Source organism: Cervus canadensis, chromosome 3, assembly GCF_019320065.1.
Source record: "Cervus canadensis isolate Bull #8, Minnesota chromosome 3, ASM1932006v1, whole genome shotgun sequence".
NCBI classification, from domain to species: domain Eukaryota; kingdom Metazoa; phylum Chordata; class Mammalia; order Artiodactyla; family Cervidae; genus Cervus; species Cervus canadensis.
This window is the reverse complement of record NC_057388.1, coordinates 113,038,318-113,062,231: the sequence shown is the minus strand read 5'-3', so window position 1 is coordinate 113,062,231 and position 23,914 is coordinate 113,038,318. Positions and strand designations below refer to the sequence as shown.

Genomic DNA, 23,914 nt, shown 5'->3' with positions numbered 1-23,914 from the left:
ACGACCCAGGAGGACGGTGTTACTGTGCCCGCTTTACAGATGGAAAAACAGGTTATCCTTACAATGGATAACCTGCCCAAGGTCACAATCAGCAGGTGACTGAGCCAGATTCAAGCCCAGCCTGTTCAGGTCCCCAGTGAACCTCCTCTTCAGCCCTGGAGCGAACCAGCCCTGCCTTCATGTCAGCACCTGGAGGGCTGGATGCGGACAAGGGGGGAGGGATCTCAAGAGTGGGAGCAGCTGGGTGCTGACCCCATCATGCCTGCTGTCTTCACCTCGCCCCGGGCGGCGGGTGGCACCTGGCGGGAGGTAGGTTGGGGGATGCAGAGTGGAGCCCTGCCCTCCCTCTGCTGAAAACCTCTCCCAGCCCGGCCGGTCTCCCTAGTGCTCTGATCTGGGCTGCTACTCCCTCATCCATGGCCCTGGCGACCTTCTGGGCGGTCCTTCCCCAGGGGGCAGAAGCCGGGCCAGTGGCGCCAACTTAACTCTGGAGGGAATTTCACCAGCTGGACTCGGACGGGCTCCTCTCCTCCGTCATCAGGAGTGCCTCTGGGACATTTTGCATCAGGGTGCTTCCCTGAGCACCCGGCTCAGCCTGAGCTCATCCAGGTCCCACCGGGACACCACTTCCTGTTCCCAGGCGTTCTCCTGCCTTCCCATCTTGCAGCTTCAGGGAAAAGGGACGATGTCCTCTGCTTAAAAGAGCTGACGGGGAGTGCTGGCCAGGGCGGGCTGACCAGGGGCTCCGGGCTGACCCTAACCCTGTGAACAACCGAGATGACCTCGAGGAGAAAGGGGTCACCTGGCCGCAAGGAGCCAAGAGAACGTGGGAGTCTCCGAAGAGGAGAAGGAGTGAGATCGAGGAAGCAGAGAGCCCAGCACCTGCTCCGCTTCTGCCCCCCGCAGGCTGCTGTTCCCTGCAGGAATCACTGGGGCCAGCGGGAGGACTACGGGGAGGACGGGGCACCCCGATACCAGCACGCGGACCGACTCCCGGAGGCCTGGCCGGGCCTGTGCGTGCTAACTCACTTCAGTCACGTCCAGCTCTTTTGTGTCCTCACGGACCACAGCCCGCCAGGCTCCTCTGACTATGGGGATTCTCCAGGAAAGAATACTGGAGTGGGTTGCCATGCCCTCCTCCAAGGGATCTTCCCAACTCAGGGATCGAACCTGCATCTCCTGCATTGCATGTGGACACTTTACTGCTGAGCCACCTGGGAAACCCTTCAGAAGGACCACAGGGGCCCCGCCAGCCGGAGAGGAGGCGCGCCCTGCCCTGCAGCTCTGCCCTGCGTCTGTGGCCTCCTGGTGAGGGACAGGGCCGGGTGCCTGGACTCGGGCACACCCAGCTCCCAGGGTGTCTCAGAAGCACAGAACAGCATCGCTGAGACGCGGACAAGGGCAGGCTCCACCACAGGAGGGCCCCCCCGCCCCGACCTCCCACCCCTGCTCTGCTGCGCGCTGCCAGGGCTCGGACCCCAGCCCGAGCCCTCCCCAGTCAGCTCCGCCCACCCCCATTCCCGTCACCGCTGGCCCTCTGGCCTTGCCTAGTACCCAGCGTGCACTCCACCGTCCCGGCGGCCCCCGCAGTCCAGGCCCCCACGGCCCTCCGATTGGCTCCACACGCAACGCATCCCGGGTCCCCACGCACGGTCGCATCTCAGCTCGAGACGACTGTCAACAGCTGGCAGGGCCGAAGACACAGCTGCCGTCCCTTTCCCGGGGGCAGGGCTCGGGCTGCTCTAGTTCGCAAGGAGGTCACAGCAGCTGCAACAGTTTCCAGGCCCCGCGACAGCCCTGGGCTCCCCAGGCTGGGACACGGGTCGGGGCGGAGCGGGGGAGAAGCTGACCCCAGGCCAAGAAACCAGAGCTGCTCGGAAGGATTCCGTCTGGGACCAGAGAGCCACACACCAACGGAAGGGGGAAAGCAGGGCTGACCACCCAACAGACCAGCACCCAGCCAGCCGGGGGTGGGGGCGGACCAGCTCCGGGTCCCCCGAGGAGACTGCAGCGGCGGACGGGCGTAGGGAGCGTTTCCCTCCGTCAGCAGAACGGGGGAGCTCCGCGGCGGCTCCGGAGAGCGGTCACCACGGCTGCCTTTATTACCCACCATCAAACAGCAATTTCTTCCCCAGCCTCCTCACTAATTACCCAGCCAGCGTTCTCATCTCGTTTTATTACTGGAATTAACAACGAGTTCAGAGCGTGGAAAGCTATTAAGATGTGTGATTAAGCCACATTCAATTAGTTTCTACAAACAATTTAATTGATGTTGCAGATAGAATTAACAGAAGGTGATTGTGTGAATGGCTCCGCTGGCTGCAAAATGGGGGAGGCTGTGGCGGGCTCTCCTGGGCCCCGGCGAGGACCAGGCGTGAGGCTCGAGACCTGCCCACCAGCCTTTCCTCCGCGAGCCCCTTGGGTCCCACCAGCCCGGGTCCCACCAGCCCGACCGGCCTGCTGATCAGGAGGCGAGTCCCCAGCGCCCCTGCCCTCGGGTTTCCTGGGAGGGGGAGCATGTGCCTTCCGGAGTTCCCGGAGGGCCTTCCTCCGCCGGCTTCCTAACAGGAGGGTGCCTCCAAGGGGAGCAGACGGCTCCCAGGGAGAGCAGGTCCCCACTCATTGCCGGCAGCTGGGAAGTTTGCTCAGGTTGGAAAGTTTGCTCAGGTTGGAAAACATGGCCAAGGGGGATAGAGGCAGGGAAGCCGGCAACTGGAGCTCGGCGGCCACCGGCGGGGACACCAAGAGATGAGGAGAGGACGGAGAGAAGCAGCCTCCATCAGGAGGGAACCTCGGACCCCGGGGGGCCTGCACGGAGACCCTGGACTTGGCCTCACTGGTGCTCTCAGTGTTACCACGGTTTTGAACCTGGTTCGGGTCTCCTAGACAAGAAGAGAAGCGTGGACAGGGTTGGGAACCTGCCATATGCACGGGCCAGGTGCCCGGGGCACCCGGTGTGGGGTGGGGGAGGACGTGCACCCGGAGCCCAGAGGGCAGCGACTGAAGGGCTGAGCGACGGGGAGGCCATGCTCTCAGCCTCTTCACCATGCCCGTGGAGCCGGCAGCCTCTTAGATTCACCTCGCACAAAGCAGGGACAGCCTGGAGCTAGCATCACCACATCCCGGCCAGGCACACTGGCCACACACAGTTCCCAAGCGTGGCGGCCATCCAGCCAGCCTCACTTGCCTTGATGGTACCTCTCCAGGGACCCTCAGGCAGCCCGGAGAGGAGGCGCTCCTGGCCTGTGCAGAAAACTCTGGGTGACACTTATAGTCCAAGTCACGGGGGGGCCAGGTCACTGATGAGCCACTGGCTGGGTGACCGAGGAGTCGACAAAGCCCACCGAGCCTCCGCTCTTCAGGTTGTTAGTAAAGTGAAAGTCGCTCAGTCATGTCCGACCCTTTGCGACCCACTGGACTATACAGTCCATGGAATTCCCTAGGCCAGAATACTGGAGCAGGTAGCGTTTCCCTTCTCCAGGGGATCTTCCCAACCCAGGGATCGAACCCAGGTCTCCTGCATTGCAGGCGGATTCTTTACCAGCTGAGCCACCTGGGAAGTTGCGTGTGAAAACAGCCACCCCACAGGGTGTCTCCCTTCTTCTCCACCACCAACACCAAACACGACCCCGGGCCCCGTCCTCCCTCTCCCCAGACACCCCCTCCTAGCCCTGCCTCCTTCCTCCGGGGCTCGGGGCCACCCAGGGGGCACGAGTGCCCAGCCAGGGCAGCAGGAAGCACGGCAGACCAAGGACGCAGCAGAGAGAGAGAGGGCAGGTGGACCTCACGGGTGGGGAAGAGAGGCCGCAGCCGGGCTCCAGCCCCGCAGCCGGGAAGTGCCGGGGCAGGAGCTGTAGGCACTGAGGCCGGGAGGTCCAGGCCCTTTCCCTGGGGACACTGCGCTCCTCTTCCTGGTCAGGGGGTGGGGATATGGGGAAGGGAGTGTCCCTGCTTCCTAGGACACCGTGTCCCTCATCAGGGCTCTGTGGGGAGCCTTGCCAGCTCTGGACTCGGCAGGACGCATGGAATGGACAGGACGCATGGACTCGGCAGGACTTGGGGAGGAGAAGCCCAGAGCAGGGGCAAGGACGGTGCCCAGGAACCTCTGTGTTGATGCCCCCGAGGTCTCCAGGCCGAGGCCCCTCATCTAACCGGCCCCCTGAGCTGGTATCTGAGCACTGCTCCCACCCTGTGCAATGAGAGGCCCCCCGAGCCGAGGGGAAGGGCCGGGTTGAATGGAAGGGCCCACCCCAGGCCTGCGGGCTTTCTTGGGGTCCTGGGTGCTGCCCTCAGCGGGGCTGGGCTACAGCCAGTGCATGGACCCCAGTTCCTTTCGGCTGGGCCCCCTACAGCCCTCGTGCAGACTCAGGGGCGGGCGAGGGGCCCCTCTGCGGCTGGCCCGGGGGCCTCTGGGCCCAGGGTGGGGCCGGCCCGCGTGCTGTGCTCGAGGGGCTTCGCGGGAGAACTCATTAGGCCCGCAGTGGGGTGGTGACAGAGATGGATTCCGGTGACAGCTGTGCGCTGGAGCCACGCAGCGAGGGGAGGGGGGAGAGTGTGGGAGCCGCCACAGGGCCCCCCCGAGTCACCACGCCCCGCCCCCTGCGGACCCCTCTGCCCAGGTCCTGCGCCCCCACGCACCTCGCGCCAAGGGGGCCTGATCCGGCCCCAGGCTCCCCCTGCAGCCCTGGCTTAACGGCACTCTCGTGCCCCACTGTCCCGGGAGCCCAGGGGCACCCCCACTTGGTGTGGGGAGCATTGGCAACACTGCCTTCCCCTCCTGAACCCCCCAAACGTGAGCAACTCCATGTAAACAGGCCCGATTCAGCTCTTAAAACAGCTCCAGTGGTGGATGGAGAACCCGACTTGCACACCAGTCCAGCCCCCGGGGCGACCACCCAGGGGGTGGGTTTACTCCAAAGGGCCTGGCCAAGACCCAGAGCTTCCGGGCACTGGGCCTTAGGGTCCATGTGGCCCCCCAAGCCCCCAAAGCGGGGCCCCTTTCCCAAGGGCAGGACTTTTGGAGCTCAGGCGCGCTCCCCTGCGGCCCTGGAGTCCAGCCTCTCCATGTCTGCCTGGTGCCCCACGCCCAGCCCGCCCAGGTGCAGCAAGCCCCCCACTCACGTGCAGGCTGGGGTGGTAGGTGAGCAGCCCGTTGTCACACAGGGTCACGTACTTCTTCTTCCACTCCTTGTTCAGGGACTTGCCGCTCCGCTTAAGCAGGATGCCCTGGGGACAGAGGCTGCATCAGAGACGGGAGCCAGGCCCGCGCGTCACAGGGCGTGGGGAGGGTCTCAGCGCCCAAGGGCCCCATGGGCCTCTACCCCCATCCTCCCCGGTCACTGTGCGTGTGGGCCCGGAGACACCGTGCGGGACGGAAGCTGAACCAGGGAGGGCTGCCCAGCCCAGCCCAGCCACGGGACTCAGGGCCGCCTCTCCAGTTACCGTGGACCACTGTCCCATTGGGGGGGGTGCCCCCTACCCCAGGTTGTGGGGCTACATCCACAATGGGAGGCGTGGGTTTGGATGGCTTTGCAGGATCTCCAGGGGTGCGGTGGAACACAGAGACCTCAGGGGGCCCTGGCCTCCTAATCCCCGTGGTAGCCCCAGAATAGGGAAGACAAGCACCTAAGTGTCCCCAGAATACCCACTGTCTCCTCAAAGCAGGCAGTGGGGAGTTCCAGCCATCCAGATCGGCAACCAAATCTCCCATGGGAGCAGAGGGGATGCTGGGTGTGGCAGTTAGATGGGCCCCAGGATGGACAAAGGCCCCATGAGGGCCGGGATTTCGGAGTGCTATTCATCAACACCCCCCAGCACCGCAACACACTAGGGGACGGTGGGGAAAAGCCAGCAGAGACCCTGTGGCTGTCGGAGATGCCGAGAGTGGGCGGGGGGAGGACCCCACCAAGAAGGACCGCCCACAGCCCGGACAGTCTCTGCTGCCCTCCCCTAACGACGACCCACCGCTGGCTCCTAAGACAGCCAGCACAGGGGACCGGCCTGAGGATGAAGCCGGGGTCGGGATGGGACACAGACAGGCCCAGGCGGCAGGTTCCCCCAGACCAGCATCGCCGCTGTGGGCCCCCTCCCCAAACTCGGGGCACTGAGAAGAGGCAGTGCTCCCCAGAGATTCCTACGCACCACTCCCGGGGGAGAGCCCCACAGCAGGATGGCCCCGGCTGGGGGTGGGATGGATCAGCACACCGAGTGTCCCCCAGTGTCCCCCCTCCTGCAAGGGGCTCACAAAGGAGGAGCTCAGGGCCTCTCCTTCAGGAGGCGGTGCCCTGCCCTCAGGCAAGCTGGAAATGGGGGTCAGGAGACTCAGTGTGACAGAGAGTGGGGGTAAAACCCCAATTCCAGGGCACCCTCCCCTGCTCAGGCCTCCTACTGGGAGGCTCAGCCCTGCAACAGCCACATTAGCAGGCCAGGGATGTGGGCACAGCTCAGCCGCTACCTCTCCGCTGACTGTGGACCGGGGTCCCTGAGGACTGGGGGGCCGGCCTCTGGAGGAGGCAGCCCAGGCTCCTCCTGCTGCTGTGGGAGGCGCCCCATCCCCCGCCTCCCTTCCCACCTGCTCCCTAAGCCTCCCAGGAGATTCCACCAGGGCCTCTGTCCCAAACGCCTTCACACCAGAGCTCCCTTCTCTGTCCCTTCACCTTCACCGCGTGCCCTCCTGGTCCGCCTGGCTCACGGACCCCCGCTCACACTGCCTTCTGCCACCCACGAGCTCTTAACATCCCCCAAGTCCCGGAAGCTGCCTGGGCCTCCGTCTCAGATGCGCAGACTCACCTACGGAGCACCTCCAACCCACCCCCCATCAAGAGATCCGGAGTCAGGATGCCGGAGGCAGCGGAGGAGGGCGGACTAGTTCTGCCCCGAAGTCTCTCCCCTCCTCCACCGGCCCTTCTCCAGACCGTGGGAATGAGGCTCCGGCGCGCGATAGGCGCGCTTTAGCCGGGGTCGTGGGAGGAGCGCCCGGGGCCAGGGGGCGGGGGGCGCGGGATCGCGGCTGCAAGGGGGGCTCGGCCCGCGCCCACGCGTCCGCCCGGCCCCCGCCGCTCACCTGCCCCGGGCCGCCCTCACGGCCCGGCCCTCCCCGCGCCCCGGGGGCGCCGGCTCCCCTCCCCGGGCAGGCCGGCTGCGCACGGCGGCGCAGGAAGCAATCTGGGGCGGAATGTGAGCTGTGTGCGGGGGCGACAGCCCCCAGAGGACCCGTTCCCCGCCGCCTCCCGCCCGGCTCCGCCAGCCGGCTTAATTGCGGAGTCCGGATTGATTGGGAATGCAAATGGCAACTGAAATGCAATCTCCACTCCCAGCAGGAGCAGGGGGAGGGGGAGCGAGGAACGGGGAGAAGCGCGGGACAGGAGGGCTGCGAAAGGGGTGAGCCCCGATCCGGGGCGGTGGGGAGGGACGCAAGGCATGGCCACCAGCCCAGGCGAGAGGAGAGAGCGGCGGCACCCCATCCAGACGGTAGGCACGTCCCCAAAGCCCCCCGTGTGATCCCTGGTGGCTGGCGACAGGTGCGGAGGCCAGGCCCCTCCTCCCGAGGATCCCTGAGTTTAGGGGAGTCTGGGGCCCTCAAGTGACCTCGCTGACCCCTCCAGGCAGACAGGAGCCTCAGATGCAAGTTCTCAGGGCTTCATCCCCTACCGCACAGACCCTCTTTCCCCTCCCTGTGCGGGATTCAGGGAGCAGATAAATGAGGCCAGTCCCCAGCCAGGAAGCAGGGTGCGTCTGGGGCTAGACTGATCTCAAAGTGAGGACGGGCGGCTGGGTGGGTGGGTGGGGGAAGCGCTGCACTGGTTGAATGTTCACCTGTGCCTGTGTGTACGCTCAGAAAGCTCATGCCACAGAGCAGGGGGTGATGGTCCCCTGCCTGGAGCAGGTCCCCACTGCCTGGCCTGGCAAGAGGCCCTGCGAGGCGGCCTGGGTTGACAGCCCCAGAGACAGGCCATCAACAGGTTTCTGGGCCAGTTCTGCGCCCAGACACACAAGAGAAACAGGGAGGAGACTGCCCGCTGCCATCCTCCCAGCCCATCTCCCCGCCCACCGAGGAGGGTCGCTGCGGGGCATTCCTCAGTGACACTTCTGGAGCACTGAGGCACACCCAGCGCTCCCCACTCTGTCCTCTGGCCCCCGAGACACTTCCAGCGTTCTCCATTCGCCATGGCCCTTCACCGTGGGGTCAGAAACCCCCATCCCTAACACGATTCTGGTCACAGAAGTCCCCAGCCTGGATGGCCAGACCTGATCACAGGACCCTGGTCAGGCTGACCTCAGGTCCTCTGGCCACACAAGTCTACTCTGCGCTCAAACACGGACATCACGGCTCCCGTAGACACGGGGCATCTCTAAACACCGGCTCCCAGGAAGACGTGTCTGTGCCACGTGCAGCATCCTGGGGACACAGCAGGCTAACCACCAGGCTGCTGGCCATCCCTGGGGGCACCCGGGCCAGCAGGCTCTCACCTGGCACCTCCTCGCTCCACTGCGTCCAGCTCGGCGGTTCTACAGCCCTGCCCAGCACACCAGCAAGCAACTCTGCCTTCCATCACCAGAGACCCCGCTCCGTCACTCAACGCCTGTCTCCAGCAAAGACACCCAGGACAGGCGGTGTGGGCGCCCTACCAGGCAGTGACTCCAGAGACTGTATCAGAATCAAGTTTCCTCTTTTCAAACACACAAGAGGCTCACCCGGTAAGACTCTGCTGGTGAACCCAGGGTAGGACCAGCCCTTGGTATGCCCTCTCAACCCATACTCCTCAGGGTGCTCTTTTGTGAATTCCCTCCCTTTTAGGGGAGGGAAGAGGGGAGACCAAGTCCTCCTGCAGGGCCGGGCACCTCCAGAATCACCACCACCAACGCAGAGCCGCAGAGGGTGGCGGGCGGCTCTCTGCTGCCCCCAGGTGGTGATGAGGGTGAACAGGCAGGGCCAGGCCCGGTGAGCGTTCCGGCCATCCCTGCCAGGGGTGTGTAACAGCTCAGGCCTGGCAGGGGCCAGGGGCGCTGGCCTCTCCCATCTTCCAGAACCATCCTCCAGCATTGCAGGGGCCTCCTCTCCGCTCCTCTCCAGCCCCAGGGGGAAGGGAGCACTGACCTGTTTGATGGGGATGGCCCGGCCGCTCCCGATGCTGTCCACCTTGCACTCGGCGGCCTTCTTCTCCCGGTCCAAGTCGGCACCCTTTCGAGACTGGAAGAGAAGAGAAAGGCCGTGTCAGAGGGGCCCCAGGGTCTGCGGGGGTTCAGCTGCCCGCCTGGAATCCCCAGCTAGCACCCCACCCTCCCCGAATCCCTCCCTCCCCCTGGACAGGCCCTAGCAGCCAGGCAGGGCCGGGCTGGGGTGGGGGGTGGGGGGCACGGCGGGACTGGGAAGGAACGGAGACCACGAGTATTCCAACGGGTGTTTATTCTTACACACGGCACCATACAGAGCAGCACAGGTCATCACTGGGCCGGGCCCGCCCCTTACAAAAGAGCGAGGACACGAGATACTGAGGGCGTGAGGAGCGCGCAGCCCAGGGGGGGCCAGAGGGAGGCTGGGGCCTAAGAGAAGGGAAGGGGCCTGGAGAGGAGAGGTGGACGGTGGAGGCTGCGGGCTGGCCGGGAGCAGCACGGGGCACGACCACCGGGGCGGGGGGAGAGCCAAGTCCAGAAGTGAGAGCCGGCCGCGGCCGTCCGCGCGCACAGACACCACACGCGGCGGCACGGCGTGCCGAGCTCAGAGGCCGCAAGGCCCGAGGGCGCACAGTGGATGGAGAGAGAGAGGAGACGGGCCGGAGGAGGCCCTGCGCCCCTGCCGGGGCTCCTGGGGCAGAGCCCGGCCGATGCGGATCCTAGGAAACGGGGTGTGGGGGGGCCAAGAGAGGGGAAGGCAAGCGCGGCGAGGAGGAGGAGGAGGAGGAGGCGGCGGCGGCGTCCAGCGGAGCAGGAACAGCAGAGAAGTCCATGCAGGAAGGAGCAGAGGAGGGGAGGGGCGGGGAGCACCCCCGGGAGCAGCTGGGCCGCCGGCCGGCCGGGCGCTGGACGCCCCGGCCTCTGGGCCTCGTCGCTGGCCGGCACGCCGAGCGGGGACAGGGGCCGAGCTCCCTTCTTCTCCATGCGGCGAGAGCCTGGCGCCGTGCGTTCCGCCGGGCTGGCCGCGCGCTCCGGCGGCTCCTAGCCTTGCCTGGGGGTGTGGGGGTTAGTTACAAAGGTTCCTGTGGGTCTCTGGAGTGGGGAGCACGGCGGCCGCTTCTCATCTGAGAGCAGTCCCAGGGCCCGGCCCCGCAACGGGGACAATGTCCAGAGGTGCTGTGTGTCACCACCTGGTCTTCTAATTTGGAAGGAGTTGGAAAGGCCTTTTTGTTGATGAAAAGTTGGAAACAGTGGCACATATCTGCAAATATCGAAAGAATAGAGATTTTTGGCAAGTTATACTCGAGCCGCGCACACGGTGGGTCAGCAGGTGTCGAGGGCAGAGAACCTGGGTGCCCGGGGAGGAGAGGCGGCTGAAGAGGAGGAGGAGGAGAGAGGCTGCAGGCCGGCGGTCCATCGGGGTGCAGGGAAGGGGGTACGCTGCGCTCCGGGCCCCACGTCCCTCCCCCAGCTCCTCCGGGCTGCTGGGGAGCAGGCCCCAGGGGCCGCAGCCAGGCCAGCAGGGAGAGCCGGGCCATTCATTGCCCACGGACAGCTCTGCTATCAGTGCCTGCCCTCCGGGGGCCTCTCATGGGCACTGTGGCCTCTGCCCCTTGCACCCCCAGACGGAAGAGCCGATCGTGGGGAGTGGGCTTCACATGAGGCCTGTCCCAGCCAGGCTGGCTAGCAGAGAACCCCCCCCCGCAACCACCTGAGGACCCCTGAGAGCCCAGAGGAGGGCAGGGGGTGTGGGGTGGGCACCCCACTCGGGACGGAGAACCAGGGCGAAAGGAGCGACAAAAACAAGGACATGAAGTCACAGGGGAGAGACCAGGGGGACGTCAGCGGCACGTCCGGCAGGAAAGTCACGGGGGTGGGACAGGGGCAGGTATGGCTCTGCCGGAGGATGGCAAGAGGGGGGACCCCCACCCTCCCACCCCCGCAGCGACGATGAGAAGGGGAGGTCCCGAGAGGCACCTCGAGAGAACCAGGCGCATCTGGAGGCTCCCTCAAGGACAATGGCGCAAGTGAGGTCACCATGGAAACGATGGAGAGAAAAAAACAAAAAAAAATCAGGTCGCCACAGTGAAGATGGAGAGAATGAAAGAGGCCTCTAGGGGCGGCTGTGCCGTGGAGGACGGGCGCGGCGAGGGGGCAACGTGAAGGTAGCGCGGAGGAGCAGGCGGCGGGGTGCACGGAGGCGCCGGGCGAGCAGCAGAGGAAGGTGGGAGGGGAGGGACAGGGGAAGAGGAGCAGGTGGACAGGACGTCAGCGAGCGGGCACCGCGGGTACAGAGGGCTGTCACTGCAGATCCAGGCGCCCACGGGCCCCACGGCGGCCGCAAGGGAGTTAACGCACAAGCAGGCAGCCCGGGGTGCTGTGTGTGTCTCAGCAGGCGTGAACAGAGATGAGAAGCTGTGAGCCCAGGCAGGGTCGGGGCTGAGGGTGGCGGGTGACGCACGGCAGAGGTCAGTGGGATGGAGGGCATGGGGCAGGGCCGCAGGGGACAGGCAGGCAGACGAGGCAGAAACACGCACAGCGAGGATGCAGGGGCAAGGCCTGGGGAGCACTGGCTCTGTCTGAGCTGGGTTCCTGAGGGCCTGGCCGGGGCCTGACCCTGGCCAGGCGCCGGACTAACCGACCGACACCCGAGCCCCGATGCTCGGAGAGCGGGATGAGGAGTGACGCGGAGAGATAGGGCGATCTCCCCGTGTGGGTCTGCCTGGGGCAGTGCGCCCACCTCGTCAGGCCCACGACTCCCAAGAGGGTCCAGCCAAGCCCCACCACTGGACAGTGTGTCTGCAGGCCAGATGCAGGCTTGGTTCCCCAAGAGGTGACGTATAGGGCCCTAGCGGCAGGAGGCTCATGGGACCCTGGGCTGGGGGTCTGCATGGAGGGGCTGAGAGCAGAGCCTGTGGTGGGCGGCTGGGGGGTGGGAAACCAAGGCAGGACTCAGGAGACACAGGGGCCTGGGAAAAGACGTCTGGGCCTTCTGTCGGGCCGACGGCAGCAGCAGCAGGGGGCTGGGGGGGGGAGCGAGGTGGAATGCAAAGAACAGGGGTGGGTGGGTGGGGGGTGCAGGCAGACTGGGAGGCCTGGACCTGCTCCGGTTCTGCCATCTACCGCTTCCTGCGACCTCGGGCCAGCCACCTGGGGCCTGGATCCACAAGGGCGGGATCCAGGATGTCTCAGAGCTAAGAGAACAGACGGGTCCAAAGAGCCCTGCAGCTGGCCAAGACAGCCCTGAGGGGCTGGGAGGAGGGTCTCTGTGTGGCTGCGCTGAGGGGCGGCCCCGCGGGCTTGCAGGAGGATCAGTCTGGGTGCTGATGGAAGGGGGGGGGGGCCTGCACGGAGCCCACGGAGGATCACAGTCTGGGTGCAGATGGGGGCCGCCTGCACGGAGCTGCCCCTGGGAGCGGCGCGTGTCCGTGCGGATGCAGAGAGGGCAGGTGCAGCGTCCTGGAGGCTGGGGGCTCAGCCCTGCCTGGTCGGCGGCGGGAGGGGCGGGCACGTACCGTGAAGATGTTGGAGCGCCGCTTGGACTGCTTGCGGATGGGTGTGGGGGTGGAGGAGGCAGCGATGGTCTCCACGCGCAGCTCCCGCTGGCTGATGCTGGGCGTGGAGGGGACTGAGGCCGAGTAGTCGCTGAAGGCGCTGCTGCCGCCATTCGTGGCCTGAGAACAGAGAGGGCTCTCAGGGCGGCCGGCCCGGGGGGCCTGGGGCTCGCGGGGCAGAGCAGGGGGGCCGCCGGTTCCCATGGAGGCTAACCAAGGAGGTGGGCAGCAAAGGCCTGGAGGCCCGCGGGACGCCACGGTCACCGCCCTGGGCTGCCCACTCTCCACCCCCTGCCTAGGGCCCCTAGCTGAATCAGAGGCAGAGGGCTGGAGTCAAGGGCAGGGGCCGGGAGAAAACAAGACTGCGGCGTCTTGGCTCACAGCTGGGCGTGACACCGGGTGACAGGTCACCCTGGATGAGCTCCCCAGGCCTGCGACAAAGAGCCAAGGCCGCGGGAAGCGGGGTGGGGCTCAGGGGGAGGGTGAGGCTGGCTTCCAGGCCCTGTGTGTGACAGGGCGTGAGATACGGGGAGGAGGAGGGCTGGGCAGGGAGCGAACAGCGACTAAGGCTGCTAACCGGAGGACACACACCCACAGCGGTGCTCGCTGGTGGTGGCTCCGGGAGCAATGGGCGGCATTACAAGGCCACCCCAGACGGCCCACTGGACGGTCACTAGGTAGAGGACGCGCCCTGCCCCAGCAGCCTGCTCCGGGCCCAGGCCAACACCCGAGCTGCCGCCCCTGTCCCGGCGGGCAGGGCCCCTGCGCACAGCTGACTGCTGCAAGGCGGACTGGCTCAGGGACAGTGGAGACGACCTGTGTACGGCTCTCCCTTTCTTACAGGGGAGCCCTGAGACCGTCTGCAGCTGTAAAGGGAGGGGGTCCCTGGAAAAGCCCACCAGGCCGTCAGGACGCTGGGGGCCGGGAGGCCTTTGCAACGACAACGGCCCGTGGCGGAAGCAGAGGAGCAGCGTGGACTTGACTGCTCAGCAGGCACCCCCGTGCTGGCCCAGGGCTCTCCGCTGAGCGGGAGGCTGAGTCCGGGAACACAATTACCGGAAGGCCTGGGACGAACGTCAAGGGCCCAGAACTGACCAGGCAGCAGGCCCCGGCAGCGGGCAGGTGTCCAAGGGGTAATCTGGGAGGGACACGGCAGGACCCAGCTCAGGCACCCCCCAACGGACCCCACGCGGCACAAAGGCCACTGGTCCTTGTGGGGTTAAGTGCTGCCCTTCTAAATTCAAACCCGGGGGCCGGGGCGGGCAGGTCAGGAGCGGGCGGGCCTCCAGGGACTCCTCTGGAGGTGCATACTGAGTCCACGCTAACCCTGGCTGACCAGAGCAAATGCTTAGGCGGCGGCGGCGGCTGCTGCTGCTGCAGGGTGAGACGTGTGGAGCAGCGAGGGGAGCTGGGAGCGGGAGGGCAGGGACCGCGGGGCACAGGTGGCAGAGCCAGGCCAGGCCAGGCCAGGCGTGCAGGCTAAGGGGACCCGAGCCAGTGCTTTCAAACCATCCGCAAGGCAGGAGAGCAGACGCGGTGGGGACAGGCAGGCAGACAGACGGAATGGAGAGGCAGGGCCGCGCGGGGTGGGACAGGCGTGCGGCGGGGGGAGTGCGGGGGGCTGGCCGCACCTGGTTGACGTGTACGGCTGGGATGGAGGCGGCGGACACGGCCGAGTGGCTGGGGGAGTTGGGCAGTGACTTGCAGGGCCCGATGGCCAGCTGCTGCTTCTTCCGCAAGGCCACTACCTTCTGGGCCACTGCAGGGGACAGCAGAGTCAATGACCCCTCTGGGGAGGCGGGGAAACCCCCGCTTAGAGCCGACTCCCCCCTCCCCAGAGCCTGCCTGACCCCCCTCCGGGGGAGCGCCTGGCACCCGCCGAGTTACCGTCCTGGAAGACGCGCTCCACGTTGAGCCCGTAGGTGGCACACGTCTCGTAGTAGGTGCACCGCTTCAAGTCTGTGGACAGCTTGCGGGCCCTGCTGTCGTCGATGACCCGCGGGTTCGCGGCACTGATGGCGTCTGTCGGAGACGGAGCGGGGGATCGGGGGCTGACTCAGCCGGCTGACGAGCTGGGCGCTGGGCCGTTTGGTTGGAGGGTGGGATGGGCGAAGAGCCCAGGTGGCAGACGCCACGGAGCACGAGAATACGGGGGTCTGGGCCTCGTTCCAGCTCTGCCGCTGACTCACTGAGTAGAAATGAGCCAGCCCCTCTGGGTGTCCATCTCAGAGTGCTGCGGGACACGGCCATCACGCGGATGGCAGGGTCACAGCCGGGGCGGACCCAGTGTGTAGGGGGCAGAGAGGAGGTGCCTGCTCGGGGTGGGGGTTTGGGGCTGGCGCACCGGAAGGGCTGGATCAGCGCCAGGAGGGCAGGGGGGGTAGGGGGCCAGGCTTTCTCAGGCCGGCCCACCGGGGACCCACAGCCGCCGCGCCGCCCCAGCGAGCAGGCCCGCTCACCCTGTGTGCCCACCAGCACCATGGGCACCTCGCTGGTGTTGCGGAAGCTGCAGAGGCGCAGGAAGTAGTTGTACACTGTCTGGAAGCTGATCTCATCCTCCAGGCTGAACACAAACACCACTGCGTCCACCCAGGCGGCAAACTGGGGGGGGGGGTGCGGAGCAGAATTACCACCCTCACCTGGGCACAGGCGAACTTTGCCACTGCCGCCCCGCATGTGATCTTGCTGGGGTCCCAGCTGGGAACCTCTAAAAGCAGGGGGCGCCACGGGCCAGGGCTACCTGGAGCTCAGGGGGGCCTCCTTCATCTCGGATCAGCAGCAGGTAACTCTGGCCATCCACCACAATCTCCTTCTTAAACCGACCCCCTAGGACAAAGCACGCGGTCAGGCCCCAAGCCGCAAGAGCAAGCCCACGGCGGGGGTGGGGGGTGGCCACACAAAGAAGGGACCCACAGCTTCCCACAGAGAAGACAGGAGGATGGAGAGAGACACGGGGCTGCAGCCCCCTGCACAGACAGTGGGAAACAGGGACGGGGCGGGCAGAGCGCAGCCGCAGGGCCCGGGGCTGGCCCGTTAACGCTCACCTTCAGGGGACTCCTCCTGGACATAGGTCCCCGTCAGATAGCGGTGCACCAGGGCCGACTTCCCACTAGACAGGTTCCCTACAATGCCCTGCGGGAGAGGAAGGAGCAGCAGTCAGAGGGCGGGACGGACAGACACTGGACGGCAGGACAGGCTGATCCACTCGGGAGGAGACGGCCCAGCACCAAGGATAGGAAAGGCAAGAGAAACTGGGAAGAGACGGGCGCCGGGCGAGGCCGAGCCTGGAGACAGAGAGGACTGGAAGCCGGGGTGGTTGGGGGGAGTCACGCCGGCCCACTGCTCCAGCCCGCACCCCCAGCCCAGGGCTGCCTGTGCCTCCCACGGGCCTCACTCACCACTTTAAGCTCCGGCACCGAGCGGCTCAGGGTCCACTCCTGGCTGTTCACAAACGAGTCTGCAGGAGAGAAGGCCACCCATCAGGGCTGGGATGGCACACGCCCCTTTGCTATCCACCACCGACTGGCTGCCTCCGCGACCCGGCCCCTTTGCGAGGCCAGAGCCAGAAAACACCCTCACGTCCTAGTTCCCTGTGCACACTCAAGCTCCTCCAGGGGAATCTTCCCCATCCAGGGATTGAACCCGTGTCTCTTACATCTTCTACACTGGCAGGTGGGTGCTTTACCACTAGCGCCACCTGGAGGCCCCTAGCTCCCTAGAGAGTAGCAAGAATACTCTCTGTGAATTGAACAGCGGGGTGACAGCCCTCAGTTCTCCCGCCTGGGAGGACAGGATCCCTTCTCTTACTGCTCTCTTACAAGCTACTTCCTTGAGTCACTCCAGGCCGACGCCCCCGCCTGGTGAGAGGCTACTCCAGTGGGTCTCTGCCAGGCCCAAGCTGGGCTGGGGGCCCGCCTCCGCAGCCAGTAGGAACAGCTCACCCTCGCAGGGTGGGGCCACCCACTACATTCCTGGTGAGCAAAGAGGGCGGAGCCCTTCACCTGGCCCTGTTTGGGGAGAGGCCGGTCCAGCAGGGAGCCATCTGCCCCTCCCAACCGGCCCTCCTCCCCAGGCTCCTCCTTGGCAGGAGCCAGCCCTCCTTTCTTTCCCAGAGATCCGCCTCCAGCGCTCCTCCTATCCAGTCCATCCCCAGCTCCTGCCTCACCCGGGCGCTACCCAGAGCCCCTGCCAGGGCCAGCCCCTCTCCTTGAGCCTCTAGGTTGGCACGGACATCCTGGGGCCGGCTCCAGGCAGCTCCGCAGGGACCAGGCTCTAGGGGGCGGGGCTCACGCCCCCTCCCCAGGCTGCCTCCAAGAGTAGTTAACGACGCGCGGGTCCAGTCCCTAAACTCATCTGCAAAAGCAGCTTAGAGCCTCACCTGGGAGCTAGAGCAGCTGCTGATCTCGTCCTCCCCGCCCTCCAGAACCGGCCCGGGCTCCGAGTGAGTCTCATCCCTCCCGGGGCCCCTTCCTGGGTCTCCAAAAGTGAGAAAGAAAGGGGCCCTTCCGTTCGGCTCTCATTCCACTTCACTAGGGCCACGCGAGGGAGGCCCTCCCAGGACCCACCAGGAAGCCCGCCTCTGCCACAGCCACCGTCTTCAGACCCAATAGCGACCCCAGGCCATGCCGGGCGCTGATCCACTCGGTCCAGCCCCGTCTGGCGGACCCCCCACGGCCCCCGCCTTCACGGCACGCCCACCTCTCCCGGTAGGTGTCCGGTTTGTTTCACACCCGCCCTCAAGCCCAGACTCCAACCAGGCCCAGAAGCTCCCCCTTACCGCTCGGCGCGCCCAGGAGTCCGGGGGCCGCGGCCGCCCGGCGGCTCCACAGCGGCTCGGACGGCGCGGGCGCGGGCTCCCTCCGGCGGAAGCGGCTGGTGAGCAGCCTCCAGAGGCCAGCGGCGGTGCGGGGGCGGCCGGGCTCGGGCGCGGCGCGCGGGGCCTCGGTGCCCAACAGCAGGTCGCGGCGGCTGGGGAAGGCGCCCAGGGAGCTGGCGTCGCCGTCGCTGCGGGTGCGCGCGCGGGGCAGCAGCCCGGACTCGGCGCGCCGGATCTCCTGGCCGCGGCGCAGGCGGAAGCTGAAGCTCTTCCTCAGCGCCGACAGGCCGCGCCGGGGGCTCGGGGCGCTGCGCCCGCCGCCGCCGCCGCGCAGCACCTGCCAGCGCTGGCTGCTCCAGAGCGAGGCGCCCCGTAGGAAGCCGGAGCTGCCCGCGCGACCCAGCCCCGCGCCCGCGCCCGCGGCCTCGGCCTCGGCCGCCAGCTCCAAGCGGTTCACCTCCAGGAACGTCATGCTGGTGGGCCGCGGCGCCTGGGCGGCCCGGGGCCGGCTGCGGCGAGCCGGCGCGGGGCTGGACGCGGGGCTCGGCGCGGGGCTGGGCGCGGGCCCGGGTGCCGACGCGCGGCCGTCGGGGGTGCCGCGGCGGCCAAGGCGCGGGCGCAGGAGTCCGAGCAGCAGGCTGCGGGCGCCGGCGGGGGTCGGCGGCGGCCCCGGGCCGCCAGAGCACACGCTCCGCGGCCGCGCCGGCTGCTCGCGCGCAGCGAACAGGGCGGCCTGCAGGGCGGAGGCGGCGCGGCCGGCCGGGGCGCCGTGCAGGTCCAGCGAGTCGCAGACGCTGAGGGCGCGGCGGCAGGCGGCGGGCCGCTCCCGGCTGCAGCTGTCCGCCGGGGGCCAGCCCCGCTCCATGCTCAGGGCCCGCGGGCGAGGGCCAGGCCCATGGCGAGGGGCGCGGGGCTGGGCCCGGGCCGGGGCCGCGGCCGGGGCGCACGGACCTCCGGCCTCTGGGCACCTTGTGTCGGCCGACTGAGTCTCTCAACGCCTCCACCTCGCAAGCCGGCAAGCCCAGACCTGGAGAGGCCGGGAGCCAGCCCAGCACCGAGAGAGGCGGCAAGCCTGGCCTGGAACACCTGGGAACGGCGGCGGCGGCCCCCGAGCCCTCAGAAAACAGGAAATTCCAGCCCAGGGCTCCTCCTCAGTTGGGGCAGGTAGGAGAGGAGCTGTCATTAAGAGCAGGCCAAATAAATAACAGTCCTGGCCATACCATGCGCTGGGCTCGGTCTTGGAGAGAAGCGGGCCATTCGCTCTTTTCTCCAGGGAAGAACCAGAAGATGATCCACCAGGGTAGGAGCTGGTAAAAGCCTAAATTATGAGTCAGGAGTTACACTGAGGGCTTCTTATCTGGAAAACACGGAGCCTGAGCGAGGTGATCCTGTCTTAGCTCCTGGCTCAGTCTGAGGTTGGGAAACTTGGAAGTCCGAGTTGCTGGTTGTTTCAGTCAGCTCTTCTGTTAATGACCGAGGCTGGCTTCTTCCTTGAAGACTATAAAATCACCTGGACTAGGATAAGTGCTGTCCTGCCCAAGGGCGGCAGAAAATCAGAAGATAACCTTGGGACCTGAACCGTATCGTTCCAGACAAGTGACTCACTTCTGAGCCCCTGAAGTCGCCTGCCTCCTCCAGCTTGCTGGTCCCCCTCCTCCTGTCCAGAGGCCGTGCAGAGGTGAAGCTGCAGAGGGCAGACCTCGTGGGAGGCTGACTCCAAGCACCGATTCCCTTCGTGGGCTGCCCCAGGCACTCGTTAAATGCAGGGCTTCCTTCAGGACGGGGCAGAGGGCAGGTAGTTGCTGTGCTGTGCCCTCCACTAACCATTTAGGCGTCAGTCCTCTCCGGGGTCCTGGAGATGGGCCAGTTTAGCAGAATCCACAAGGACCACAAGCAGATCAGGACAAACCAGTTTAGGTAGTGGCAAGGTTGAGGGGGCTTGCGTTTCCCTCTGAAGACATAATACTCCCAGGTCTGCTCCAGCCCCAGTCCAGCCCAACTCCTAACATATCTGTCCCTCTCAGCTTTAGAATTCCACGGTCCTGGTCAGAAGCAAAGTACAAGATAAAAGTGGCACATTCCAGAGGGGGCTGGGGTTGGGGAATGCCTGAGGAAGGCAGGGCCTCCATCCTGGGTGCTCCCGCTGAACCTCGAGCTGGAAACTTCCAAGTCCCGGGCTGGATCTCCAGGGCCCCAGGGGGTGATTCTGTATTTTCCTGGGACTGGTTATTAATGGTGATGAGGATGGCGCCTTGCTCTCTGGGGTACATTTCCCCCACATAATAGTCGGTTCTGCACAAGAGCCCTTCCCAGGATCCTTCAGGCGTGGAGACAAGAATGCAACCCAGGAATCCTGACTCATGTTCCCAAGTTTAAGCCTCACACACCGAACTTCCCTATCTTTGTTCATATCAGTCTGTCTCATGCACACATATGGGATGACCCCTCCCCCACAGAATACAGCGGCTCACTCCAAACCCTCTCCCCGAGCCAATGAAAATGCACGCACAGGACAGCAGCTATCAGAGGCAAGTGGGCACTAGAGAGGGACAGGGGAAAAGGTGCCCAACGGGGGGATGAGCTGCTTTAGAACCCAGCTGGCTACTCTCAGGCGGAGAGGGGCAGGATGGAATAGAGAGTAAAAGGCCCCCACTTACAGACACACACACACATAGGCACACACAGACACACACACACAGACACAGACACACACACACAGAGACAGGCTCCAGGAAGGGAGGCAGCCGTACCCAGTCCAGAAGGTGAAAGAACACCATCCATTCTCAGAGGACACACTAGCTCTGGGCTCCCACTGCACCTGCAGAATCGGTCCAGGCAAAATGCTGAGCCTGGGCTTCCCTGCTTGCTCAGTGGTAAAGAATCCGCCTGCCAACACGGGAGACACGGGTTCAATCCCTAACCTGGGAAGATCCCACATGCCTCGGAGCAACTAAGCCCCTGCGCCTCAGCTACTGAGCCTGTGCCCCAGAGCCCGGGGGCCACAACTACTGAGCCCAAGTGCTCCAACTCTGGAAGCCAGTGCGCCCTAGAGCCCATGCTCTGCAACAAGAGGGGCCCACACATCCCAGCTAGAGAGGAGCCCCGCTCCCCACAAGTAGAGAAAAGCCGGCACAGCAGTGAAGACTCAGCAGAGCCATAAAGAATAAAACCTGGCACTGCTTCCTCTTCCTCGTCTGGCTGACTCCTTCCTACTTCTTCCCAGAAACCTTTCCTGACTTGGGGCGACTAGACAGAGAAGGCCACCGGCCTGCACATAAACGGCCCGGACAAAGACCCCAGAAAGGAGATCGGGGCAGGCGCACACCTCTCTTCCTTGCTGGCATCAGCCACCGCCACTGCCCCGGTCACAGACAAGGTCTCTTGTTCCATCTCACAAGACTCGACTCCAAAGAGATGCAGCCAACAGCTCACTCAACACAGCCCAAAGGAAAGTAGGGCAGTCCTAAAAAGCTCTAGGCTAAGGCCACACCAACCAAGCGGAAATCCCATAAAGCTAGCTCTCGTGTCAGTTCTCTGGTGCCTAAGGGCATCAGAAATGCCAGGCTGAATCTGTTGCCCAGAGACCCCCCGGGAGGTTCTGGGGGAACTGAAGACACAATCGCTTTCATTCCTGGGTGTGGTCCTGGGCGAGGATGGACAGCGGTCCCTGGAGGCTGAGCAACGAGCAGCCGCAGCACAGGCAGGTCAGAAGGAGGAGAGCTGACTCTAGAGCCGGGTGCTCTGTACTGGGTATGGGGACCAGAGAAGAGGGCGCCTGTGTGTGTAGCTGTGGCCTGGGGGCGGCGGGGACAACCAAACCCAGAATGTCTCGGGAGAAACAGAAAGCCCCCTGCAAAGGCATGCTGTGCAGAGGGGCAGTGCTGTGCTGGGAGGAAGAAGGGCGGCCTCGGGCCTGGGAATCCCATGGAACCTTGTACCTGCTGCTGCTGCTAAGTCGCTTCAGTCATGTCCGACTCTGTGCGACCCCACAGACGGCAGCCCACCAGGCTCCCCCGTCCCTGGGATTCTCCAGGCAAGAGCACTGGAGTGGGTTGCCATTTCCTTCTCTAGCGCATGAAAGTGAAAAGTCAAAGTGAAGTCGCTCAGTCGTGTCCGACTCTTAGAGACCCCATGGACTGCAGCCTACCAGGCTCCTCCGTCCATGGGATTTTCCAGGCAAGAGTACTGGAGTGGGGTGCCATTGCCTTCTCCGACCTTGTACCTAGTCCCTCTCAAATATTTGCCGGATGATCCCCTGATAAGTGTGGAGGCGCGCCCAGCTGAGGCCACTGAGCCAGGCAGCCTGGGGAGGTCCTTCTCAGAGCCCAGCAAGGGCGAGCTTCCTGCTGACAGCCGGCTGGGGTCTTCTTGACCACAAGGTGGCAGCAAAACATCTTCCTGCAGCCAGGGGGGGCCACCAGCTGAGCTGCCCAGGAAGGTGTGGGGACCCTGGCAGGGGCCGGCGTGCAGGTGGCCACACGGGTCCATCAAGCCCCTTGACTGCTGAGCCGGGGAGGTGAACAGGGCCACGTGGGTGGCGCGTGGTGATTCTGTGAATGAATCAATGAGTCAATGAAGGAATGAAGAACATTCATCTTAGCTGCTGAGCTGCACACCCTGGCTTTTGTTCCCCTTGTGGGGAGGGCGGCAGGCTGATGAAGGTGGTCCCTGGCTGGGACAGTCTGTTGAGAGAAATTGCAGTCAAGATCAGATCCAAAGTGGAGACGGACAGGGGTGTGTTGGCAAGACACGTGCTCTAGAGCCGAGAAAACCTGGGTGCAAATTCAGCCTCTGGCAGCTACTGGCTCCGCGTCTGTCTAGTCCCCTGAACGTCGCTGGGTCTCAGGGTTTTTAGTCTGTAAACTGGGGATAATCCCCTTTCCAGCTGAGGTTGCTATGCAGTGATATGTTTATGGAGGGTCTGGCACCGAGTTGGCATGCAGCAGGTGACCAATATAGCTGGACACCTCAGCAGTTGCCCGTTAGCTCGGGCCTGTGGATTGAGCTAGAGGCCCCAAGCCCCAGGCTGCACTGGTACACACAGGCGCCCTCTTCTCTCTGGGTCCTGGGAGCCAGTTCCCCATCAGCTCAGGCCTGTGGGTTACTGGTCCCTCCATCTCTTCTCCAAGAGACTGCCTCTGTGGTCCAGACTACCTCCAGAGATCCTGAGGCCCTTCTGCATCATGTCTTTCTCTGAAAATCTGATGAAAGCTGTCATGGACTGAACTGGGTTCCCCCTAGATCTGTATTTTGAAGTCCTAGCCCCTGGTACCTGGCAGTATGACCTTATCTGGAAATAGGGTGGATGTAAATGGGATTAGCTAAGATGAGGTCCCCCTAGATTCGGGTGGGCCCCACTCCGTATGACTGGTGTCCTGATAAAAAGGGGAAATTTGGACACAGAGAGTCATGCACAGAGGGAGTATGATGTGAAGAGACACGGGGAGAAGACGGCCATCTACAAGCCAAGGATCCTGCTTAGCACTTCAACGGTTAGTCACTCAGTCGTGTGTCCAACTCTTTGTGACCCCATAGCCCCGCCAGATTCCTCTGTGCATGGGATTCTCCAGGCAAAAATACTGGAGTGGGTAGCCATTCCCTTCTCCAGGAGATCTTCCCAACCCAGGGATCGAACCTGGGTCTCCTGCGTGGCAGGCAGATTCTTTACCGAGAACTTTAAGAGGGATGTAAAAAACATACGGGCACTATAGACTCCAGGGGCCCAGCACAGAGAAAGGGTCCACACAGAAAGGAGCCCCTTCCCAGACCCCCCCAGGGAATTCTGCCCCAGGTCCCGGAGTCAGAGAGCTCCCCAGGGACTGCGTCCCCTCCCCCACGGAAAGCTGGGAGGATCAAAGACCACCTGGAAACAGGCCTTCCGGCACCAAGCCAGCTACTCGATAGCAAGTTTTTCATTTTTCTTCCTGTCCACCAAGTCTGAGCAAGGCTCAGTCCCCTCTGTACGCCCCCACCGGCCTCCTAGTTCAGTTCAGTCGCTCAGTCGTGCAACCCCATGGACTGCAGCACGCCAGGCCTCCCTGTCCATCACCAGCTCCCAGACCTTACTCAAACTCATGTCCATCGAGTTGGTGATGCCATCCAACCTTCTCATCCTCTGTCATCCCCTTCTGCTCCTGCCTTCAGTCCTTCCCAGCATCAGGGCCTTTTCCAAGGAGTCATCTCTTCGCATCAGGTGGCCAAAGTATTGGAGTTTCAGCTTCAGCATCAGTCCTTCCAATGAATATTCAGGACTGATTTCCTTTAGGGTGGACTGATTTGATCTCTTTGCAGTCCAAGGGACTCTCAAGAGTCTTCTCCAACACCACAGTTCAAAAGCATCAATTCTTTGGCACTCAGCTTTCTTTATAGTCCGACTTTCACATCCATACATGACTACTGGAAAAACCGGCCTTCTAACCTCATCTTAAAA

General features: G+C 64.6%; 1 protein-coding gene across 5 annotated transcripts in view; it reads right to left on the bottom strand.

Moving 5' to 3' along the window:
- AGAP3 (ArfGAP with GTPase domain, ankyrin repeat and PH domain 3) overlaps positions 1-18,449 on the bottom strand; it is a 28,100-nt gene extending 9,651 nt beyond the window's left edge. For 2 of the 5 annotated variants that reach the window (XM_043464142.1, XM_043464143.1), the window contains exons 1-10: positions 17,446-18,441; positions 16,067-16,125; positions 15,713-15,800; positions 15,409-15,494; positions 15,128-15,269; positions 14,556-14,690; positions 14,300-14,427; positions 12,630-12,788; positions 9,098-9,190; positions 5,122-5,226 (exon numbers count right to left, since the gene is read on the bottom strand). In XM_043464142.1, coding sequence (XP_043320077.1) covers positions 5,122-5,226; positions 9,098-9,190; positions 12,630-12,788; positions 14,300-14,427; positions 14,556-14,690; positions 15,128-15,269; positions 15,409-15,494; positions 15,713-15,800; positions 16,067-16,125; positions 17,446-18,349 — 1,899 coding nt within the window. In that variant the 5' untranslated portion in view covers positions 18,350-18,441. Of the gene's footprint in view, positions 1-5,121; positions 5,227-9,097; positions 9,191-9,389; positions 10,376-12,629; positions 12,789-14,299; positions 14,428-14,555; positions 14,691-15,127; positions 15,270-15,408; positions 15,495-15,712; positions 15,801-16,066; positions 16,126-17,445 lie in introns of those variants that run through there. The other 3 variants (XM_043464146.1, XM_043464144.1, XM_043464147.1) reach the window with 3 other exon arrangements.
- Between the last annotated feature and the right edge of the window lie 5,465 nt (positions 18,450-23,914).